General features: G+C 44.8%; 1 protein-coding gene across 1 annotated transcript in view; it reads right to left on the bottom strand.

Moving 5' to 3' along the window:
• Positions 1–1,268: 1,268 nt before the first annotated feature.
• The window catches only part of RBM34 (RNA binding motif protein 34), a 10,325-nt gene continuing 2,086 nt past the window's right edge, over positions 1,269–9,507 (bottom strand). Inside the window, exons 2-11 of the mRNA XM_005881358.2 lie at positions 9,458–9,503; positions 8,927–9,081; positions 7,175–7,406; positions 5,254–5,313; positions 4,588–4,631; positions 4,059–4,142; positions 3,852–3,915; positions 2,754–2,793; positions 2,435–2,553; positions 1,269–1,606 (exon numbers count right to left, since the gene is read on the bottom strand). Of these exons, the coding sequence (XP_005881420.1) occupies positions 1,328–1,606; positions 2,435–2,553; positions 2,754–2,793; positions 3,852–3,915; positions 4,059–4,142; positions 4,588–4,631; positions 5,254–5,313; positions 7,175–7,406; positions 8,927–9,081; positions 9,458–9,503 (1,123 nt within the window). The 3' untranslated portion in view covers positions 1,269–1,327. The remainder of the gene's footprint in view (positions 1,607–2,434; positions 2,554–2,753; positions 2,794–3,851; positions 3,916–4,058; positions 4,143–4,587; positions 4,632–5,253; positions 5,314–7,174; positions 7,407–8,926; positions 9,082–9,457; positions 9,504–9,507) is intronic.

Genomic DNA, 9,507 nt, shown 5'->3' with positions numbered 1-9,507 from the left:
ACGCCCGCCGGGAGGGGGCGGGAAAGGCCGAGCGCGCCATTTCCGGCGCCGTCACCAGAGGTCCACGGGCTGCCCGCGGCGGTGCCTGAGAAGAAACCCCTAGGCTGCCCGCGGCGGTGCCTGAGCAGAAGCTCCTGAACAGAAATCCCAGGGCTGTCCGCGGCAGTGCCTGAGCGGAGGCGCCCGTGCCGCTCCTGCGCCTGCGCAGGGGACTTAGGTAGCGTCTCCCGGGCACCGGGAGCGGCGTGCGCGTTAGTGTCCACGGTGTACGAGGACCACCCACTTCCGGGAAAGCTGCCGAGCCTGACGCCCCGAGGGCGCGCGTGGCGGCCGCGCACGTACACACGACGGTGGCTGACAGCCTGGCTGTGTCCGACGGAGATGGGAGGTTGCCGCCGGCAAAGGCTTCCCTTTATTCTCGTGATGTAGGCAGCCTGTGACTCGTTTCAAGTTCAGCCACAGCCCCTTATGCAACGAGCACCGCGATCTAGATCCCATGTCAGAGCCATGCTGCAATATGGTATCGTGCGTGGGAGAAAACCAAATGGAGCAATGGCTGGAGCAACGTAACTGGTAAAAGATACGGAAGGAAAAAATATAGGAAAAGTGAGTTGTTTTATGGCCACAGAAAACGTCCTATATGTGGGGTAACATTTAAGACAAAACCTTGGGCAGAAAGACACGAAACAGAACTGCGCGTTGCACAGGGCGTGGTGAGGTGGTTGGCCTCTGCCAGGCTCCAGGGACAGGCAGGTCGCTATTGGAACCCGCAGAAGCCTTCTTTTCTTCCATCTGGCCCTTTATTTCAACTTTTTTTTCCTTTGACTCAACCTGGCCTCACCTAGTGTCCTGCTTCTACCCACTCCATCTCCCTTGCTTCATCATTGCGCCCTCGGGACAGTCAGGTCCAATAGACTTAGGAACAAGGTCCTGGGTCTATTGAGACAGAAATTTCTCTTTTATTATTTTTGAATTTATTTATTTAGAGAGAGAGGAAACATCGATTTGTGTCCCACTTATTTATGCATTCATTGGCTTATTGTATGTGCCCTGACTGGGGATCGAACCCACAACCTGTTGTAGGTGGATGATGCTCTAACCAACTGAGCTCCTCAGCCAGGGCCTACACAGTTTTCAATAAAACTAACCCATGGTAACTAACCTGCCTACATCTTACAATTAACGCTCCAAAGGAGCTATGACAATGCAAATAAACTGGAAGTTTCCATGTTCATATTCACCACCCCAATCAATTCTCAAACTCAATACATGGTTTCACCACGTTTTTATTACCAATGCTCAGCAGAAAAAGTAAAGCTTCGAGTTGCTATTTCTGTTTTTTCTGTTTCTTAGTTCGTCCACTTTTCTTCTGTCCTTTCTTTTTCTTCTTGACGAGAACAGCTTTTTCTCCAATAAATAAACTTTTAGAATGTCCTACATTTTTGGAAGCAAAATTAAGTCCCTTCTTCGGTTTACTGACATTCTTCAAACTGGGATTTGAATTTTGTTTTAATTTGTCTTTATTAACAGAACGCATGACTCTGAGTTTTCTCCCCATCAGTTCAGAATTATTTAATTTCAGAGCAAGATGAACAGCATCTGTATTCTGCAATACAAATCAATATGTTAATTTCAACCGGAAACTCATCTGCAAAGAAACTAGTCAAATCGCAACTTGAACGGATTAGAGCAGCTTGCACATGGCAAACCCTCCCATTTCCATGTCCAGGAGTCCAGCCCGTGTCGCAGCTGCTGGGCTGTGGTCTCCTTTGAATCATGCTCGGCACACGTTTCCCCAGGAGGCACTGCAGCTGCCTTGTCAGGTTATCAGATAAGTCACAACCCAACAGGTGCCCTTTTCTCACTGTCTAATGAACTTTCACCTGGCAGCGAGCTAGACAGTCACATGGAATCTTTTACAACCCAGTGAACCTCCTTCGCACAAGGCTCTTCTGCAGAAGCCCCGAGGTAACAGTTGACTCTGTCATGGTGCCTCAGCTGCTGGACAAGATGCCTCATAGGGTTCCATTCAGATCCCCAATCCTGTTAATCTTTTATTCTAATAGAGAATAAACCCTGACTATACACCAGATGTGTCTTAAAGAACCTGAGGAATTTATCAAGACATAGAAGACAGACCAAGCAAGAGCAGAGAAACAGTAAAATAACCACAATACAGTACTGATGGGATCGGAAGGCTGTGACCACCTTTCTTAAAGCTATCTGGAAATATATGTCAAGAGTCTTAAAACTGGTCACAGAACTTGACCTCATTAGTAATAGCCCATTGGAATCTGTATTTTTTTATTTTATTTAATTTTTTAATTTGGGAATTTGAGGGCAACAGTGATAGTTATGTCTGAGCGATGAAACGCAGTGACAAGCCCTCCCAGTGCATTTCAAAGGCATAGTGACAGTGCAGTGGCCTCCATACCTCGAAGAGCACATAGCCGAATCCTCTGCCGACACCGGTCAGCGGGTCTCTCACGATCCTCACGGCCACGATGTTCCCACAGTCCAGAAAGTGGTCCTCCACCACGGAGTCTTCAATTTCTGAAAACAAATTCAACCGAAGTGGAGCGAAGCCTGGGGATCGCTTTAGGGAGCTGGAGGGGTTTCATACCAGCCCCGTGAAAATGAGTGAAGTTACATTCCTGCCTTTTTAAAGTTACTCTTAACGCACAGACAGGTACTGCTCAGTGGTTATTCCGTTAATTTAACAATAAACAGGTACTTTGCTTATACAAACTTACTGTACGGGAGATTCCCCACAAACACCGATCGCTTGTCCCTCTGAAACACAAAGACACAGAGTCACTCACCAGAACGGAATGTGGGGTCACCCTAGAGCCCAGCCTTTCCCTCCCCCACACACGCCACAGGTGTCCGTCTCCTGTGTTCACACCAGTCCCTTGTTTGAGTCTGTCTCTTCCTTCCCCGCAGGGACAGGAGGGAAACTGCAAGAGGGAGTGGCCTTTTGTTCACGGGGAACATGACTGGCCCTGGCCATGCTCGAGAAAGGCTATGTGCTATCTGGGGGTCAGGGCCAGACGGCACATGTTCCAGGCTCTGTGGGCCCCATGGTCTCTGTTGTAACTACTCCCTTCTGCCGCTATAGCGCAGTAATACCAAACCTAATGGGGTGGTTGTATACTAATAAAACTTTATTGAAAAGAGCAGCCAGCAGGTGGATCAGGCCAGCTTGCTGACCCTGTGCTAGGTCCACAGTCACAGCCAGGGATGTCAACCAGACCTCTGTCACTTCTTAACTAGGTCACTCTGACACCACCAGCAATTAATCTATGCTTCTGTGGGTGAGCTCTTACTCATTCGTTTCAAGACACTTTTAAAAATATATGTATTTATTGATTTCAGAGAGGAAGGGAGAGCAATAGAAACATCAATGATGAGAATCACTGATCAGCTGCCTCCTGCACATCCCTACTAGGGATCGAGCCCGCAACCCAGCATGTGCCCTGATCAGGAATCGAACTGTAACTTTTATACTGGGAACTCCTGGAGAATTGAGACTATGTTAGCACAGTACACCTAACACAGAGAAACGGAAACTATTGAATGAATACTTTAACTTCCTAGCCCACCATCTATGAAATAAGACGTTTACCCAGATGATCTCTCACACACCTTCGAGCCTAACTCTCCACGATGATTTGAACCAGATGGAGGGAGTGGGGCCACGTTCCTGAAGCTGATGTGACTTCATTCCTGTGTCATTCAGGGACCAGTGCTGTGACCAGGGGCAGAGGCTGTGCCCTCTGTGCTCCCCTCAGACTGCTGAGCCCACTCCTCTCCAAGACTCTACGTTCTTTAAAGAACTCGCAGATACTCACAGATGAGGTCTCGGATGCGAGGTCAACTCTAATTCGGAATCCATTGGCGATTTCGGTCCCATTTCTGCTTTAGACATAGGAAGGGGAAAGGGCTCTTAAAAAGTAGCACTGAGTTACTGTGCCATTTGCTTTAAAGTGAAACCAAAGAATTAAAAATACTCATAGCTACTTGAATAATTCTGTGAGACCTCAGAGAGATAAAATTACCTGTTCAATGCTTTAGTAGCAGCGACCTCATCCTTAAATACTACATACGCATTAATATTTTTCTGATCAGGATGAATTTTACGTCTACAAAAAAAAGACAACGTAAAATTGTTAATCTCAAAGTCACCAAAATAAATAGCTTGTTTTCTACTCTCAATCTATAGACGACAAGAATTCCTGGAGGAAGTTTCATCTCTTTCAATAAATACTTAATAACAACAAAATTAACACACCACCTACTAGTACACAGACATTGGCTGAAACACATCACCCAAGCCTTCCTATTGGTTCTCACCGAGGCTCCATTTCTAGTAGGTTATTTCACAATACTTCCCATGACTATACAGTTTACCTTGAGGCTTAAAGACAAACATTTGACAAATTTATATGCTATTTACAGGCAAAAGGGATCAGTAAAGCATGATGTTTTCTCCAAGTGTAAAAATCTATGAAGCTAAGAGATGGTCTCAATTTTAACCAAAATGGAAACGAATATAAGACTACTCCGTTTCTCTAATTATAAACTTACTTTATTGCAGCCAACTTTTTGGACATAGTTCCCTCTGCTGGAATCTTTTAAAAAGAAAAAAAAAAAGTAAAGAAAATTCATTATTTGAAATATTACTTTAATTATAATACGTTCTAAATATCTGATTAAAATCATTCTATGGCGCCTTGGCCAGCAGGTTCAGTGGTTAGAGCATTTCATGCTCCTAGAAACACGACTATACCTGGTCTACAGAGTGAAGTCAGATACCATGTACTCGTATAAATTGACTTTAAAAAAAATACTTCATCTATGTTCAGAACATAAATAGTGTATGAAGCAGCCACACAAACCCCCCAGACTGAAAGCCTACAATCCCAGAAATGCTATTCAGTAAGTATTAATATTTCCACTTACTCAACAGACACAGCAAACAAGTCACCCATCTACCCTCCAAAATGCAGTGCTGACCCTAGTAGTAAGGAGATCATTTTACTATGTGAACTCGCTAAGTTATTTAACAGAGACAAGAGTCAGCAATAGGTACGGAAAACGACTTTTCTCTTGGGCTAGATTTGAACTCTTGATTCAGGTATTAGGTTTAAAGTCAAGTGCTCATCCACCTCACTAATGCCGCCATGGTAACAGGTCTGATTTCAATGCACTATGTCTCACAATTATGCAATTATAAGGGGGAAGAAAACATACCACAGAGCGAAATCTCACGGATTCTATTGGCCCATACTCTTTAAAAAATGACTTCAGCTTCTAAAATAAAAAAGCATATATTTAGTTCACTTCCAGAGCATCAAATAAGTGGCTACAAAAAGGAATTTTTTAAAAATATATTTTATTGATTTTTTTTAATATATATTTTATTGATTTTTTTTACAGAGAGGAAGGGAGAGGGATAGAGAGTTAGAAACATCGATGAGAGAGAAACATCGATCAGCTGCTTCCCGCACACCCCCCACTGGGGATGCGCCCGCAACCAAGGTACATGCCCTTGACCGGAATTGAACCTGGGACCCTTCAGTCCACAGGCCGACGCTCTATCCACTGAGCCAAACCGGTCAGGGCTACAAAAAGGAATTAAGTAAAACTGTCTGACAATCATTTACTGCCAGGTTTTATTTCAAGAACATTTCAGAAAAGTAGGTGACTATTCAGGTTGAAAGACAAACACATTTTATTGAAACATAGGAAAAAAATAAGTTAGCATCTCTAAGGTACATAACACTTTTGTCTTTCAATCTTTGATAATCTTTACCACATGTAAACTAAGAGGATCAATTCCATAGATTCTCTCATCTTTTCACACTGATGAACTTTAATGCTATCTCCCCATGAGAAATTCCCCGGCTGTCTGGAATTAGGACCATGGATGGAAGACAAGTCTGGTGGGAATTTTATACATTCTTCTATGTCTGGCTCGAGATGTGAAGAATGTATGTTTTACAGCTAGAATTATAATCAATTCTGACTCATAAACAATGTATTAAACATGCAACATCACACAGGCTCCCTTCCCTGGGCCTCTATTAATCTAACAGAATGATCAATAACCAAAACTATGCCACAAATGTGTTCTGTCCTACAAAATAATCACAAATAAAACGCTAGGAGACATCAGTGTAAGGGGGAGAGGAAAAAACAGGAAGTCAGTTTTTTTGTACTGTTTGTTTTTAAAGTGGAATTTAAAGTGTCCTTTAAAAGATGGGCAGCCCGGCTGGCGTGGCTCAGTGGTTGAGCATCGACCTATGAACCAGGTCACGGTTCAATTCCTGGTCAGGGCACATGCCCCGTTGTGGGCTCCATCCCCAGTGTAGGGCGTGCAGGAGGCAGCCGATCCGTGATGCTCTCTCATCATTGATGTGTCTATCTCTCTCTCCCCCTCTCTTCCTCACTGAAATCAATAGAAATATATTAAATAAATAAACAACAGACTGCCCAATGGTGTGACTGTGACAGGAACACAAAAGGAAGAAAAGGGCAGGTTCCGGTTTAGTGAACCGGACATAACGGAGGAAACCTAGGATGCATTCATTCCGTTACACGGTAAACAGCTATGGAGCCTCTAATACGTGCAGGGCACTGTGTCAAGTGCCAGGGAGAGCGCAGTGAAGGAGAGAGACAGACAGCCCTGCACTCAGTAGCACTGACAGGAGAGAAGGCTGGGTCCCTGCCATCGTTCAGATAAGATTTACAAAAGCCTGAATTGGCCAGTGACTATGGCAGCGGTTCTCAATCTGTGGGTCGCGACCCCTTTGGCGGTCGAACGACCCTTTCACAGGGGTCGCCTCAGACCATCCTGCATATCAGATATTTACATGACGATTCATAACAGTAGCAACATGACAGTTATGAAGTAGCAACGAAAATGTTATGGTTGGGTCACAACACGAGGAGCTGTATTTAAAGGGCCAGAAGGTTGAGAACCACTGGACTATGGAACAGAAAGGAGGGGTGGATTCTGGAAGCAATCTACAGAATGACTTACGTAGTCATGTAGGATGAAGTCAGAAACCCATGACTTCTTGTCGTGTGCTCACTCCACAGAGGAGCATTACACACGGTTATAAATTATTCCCCTCTCTGAGTCCGTACCACCTACAGACCGCACACTCACCTTCTTATTGCACGTGACAGGCAGATTCCCCACAAACACCGTCCTCTCGTTCTTTAACCTCTCTTCTTCTGGGTTCATTTGCGTTTTCTTCCTTTGATTGACAGCTGTGTCATCTTCATCACCAACTGTTTTTCTATCTGCTACTTGAACACCAGATTGAGAAATTTTCCTTTTCTGCCCTTGTTTCTGGTGAATTTCTTCTTCTAAATCAGCACTTGCTAGAGCATTCTCTCTTTTTAAGGCAAAAAAAAAGGAAGAAGAAATAATAGTCATGAGAGTCAGGTCTAGTATTTGACAAAGCACAGTGTTTAAAAATATTCCCCACCTACTTCTGACTTTCCTAAATTTAAACATACCATTCACACACACATCGACATTTTAAAGTAGCATTATCAAAAAGTGACCAGCACCTTTAGAAAATTCCACAGTCAGAAAGAGCTCCATTTTTGAAGATATGTTAGGACTGCCAGGTAACAGCGGGGACAGAAGTTCATTTAAACAAAAGTGGGTTCATTTAAAGCCCTTGGAGATTTCGCTGACCCTCTCCCAATGCCCAACCCCATTATCTGCCCTGGAACTCTAGGGGTACTGCAGCACCCCCTGGGGGCCTATAAAGGTCAATACACCTGCAAAATAATGCCGTAAAGCAATGGGGCCAATAGGAAAAACCAGACATCCTACTTTTATGAGTTCTGTATATTTAAAGGACTGCTTGTTGAAGGTAAATTCTGAAACGGCAAATACAATATAAAGTCTAGGGGCACATGGATAAAGTGAGGTCTGAACACCAATCAGTCCAGTAAGAAAAACTGATGGGGTATCTTAAGGAGTGAGGGGAGAATGGGGAGTAGGAGTCATTCATTCATTCATTCATTCATTCATTCACTCACTATTTCCTGGGTTCCTACTCAGTTCTAACCTCTGCTAATGCAAAGATAGAAACTATTAAAGGCCTCTTAGAAGTCAAGTCTCTGAAGAGATAAGCAAAGTTCATGATAAAATGGTGTAGACACGAAAAAGGAACAAGAGAGCCCTGGCCTGTTTGGCTCAGTGGACAGAGGGACAGCCTGCGGACTCAGTCCCGGGTTCGATTCCCATCAAGGGCACATGCCTGAGTTGCAGGCTTGATCTCCGGTAAGGGGCGTGCAGGAGACAGCTGATCCATGATTCATCATTGATGCTTCTCTCTCTCTCTCCCTTCCTCTCTAAAATGAATCAAAATATATTTTAAAAAAAAAAACACACAAAAAAAACCAAGAGAAACAAGAACGGCCTCTCAAGGAAAAGACAGTCTCTCCCACAGCCAGTCCTCAGTAAATGCTGATCACTGTTATTCTCCCATAAGGAGAGGCCCAAGCTGAAATAAAGATGAAACAAGATTGGCCCAGTAGTAACCACCGCAGCTGCCGTTCGGTGCATGGACTCCTTATCTTTTCAAGTTTTGAATATAAATGAGGTTTTCCATAATACAAATATAAAAATATCTATAATAACAGAAGTGTAATATGCTAATTAGACTGGACGTCCTTCTGGACCAAGTTGCTGCAGGATGGGGCCCAGGCAGAGACAGAGGCAGAGGCCCCCTACCCCGGTGGCGACGGCAAGCCCCTTGCATGAATTTCGTGCATCGGGCCTCTAGTATATATATATATATAATTAGGAAATGAGAAAAAATTAAGATGGATAATGCAGGTGCAATAACCTCAGTTTCTTTACATCTCAATTCCTCACTCAACTAAGAATTTTACCAACCTGTCTGCCAACGTTTTCTCGGCATCAGAAAGCTTCTTCTTCTTCGCTTTCACTTTTTTGGCAGCTTCTTGCAAACGTGGGCTTCCAATTAGGGACGGACTTTCTTCTTCCTCCTCCTCCTCCTCCTCCTCCCGTTGCCTTTTCTTGGTGGTTTCCTTGGAAAAGTTTGAAGTCAGGTGTGAGACCTCATCCTTAATAATTCAGTGGTCATGCCCGGCCCAGGGACCGGGAGGTCAGGGTCCGATTCCCGGTCAGGGCGCGAGCCCGGGGTGCGGGCTCCATCCCCAGAGTGGGCGTGCAGGAGGCAGCCGATCCATGATGTTTCTCACTCTCTATCCCTCTCCTCTCTCTAAAAAACGAATAAAAAAGCACAGTAATTCAGTGGTCTTGGTAAGTTAGCATCTCTCTCCCCGGCGCGCCCACCAAGGAAACGTCCCCCGAGCTGCACCCCACATCAGACATCCGCCCACATCAGACACCACGCCCGGCGAGGCGCACTCCTGTCTGAAAGCGGTTCCGACCGGGACTTACTTTGGGCACCGGCACGTACACAGGCGGGCGCTGCGGCTCCCGGGGGCTGA

Source organism: Myotis brandtii, unplaced genomic scaffold, assembly GCF_000412655.1.
Source record: "Myotis brandtii unplaced genomic scaffold, ASM41265v1 scaffold679, whole genome shotgun sequence".
In the NCBI taxonomy this organism is placed as follows: Eukaryota; Metazoa; Chordata; class Mammalia; order Chiroptera; family Vespertilionidae; genus Myotis; species Myotis brandtii.
This window is presented reverse-complemented; position numbering and strand designations above follow the sequence as displayed.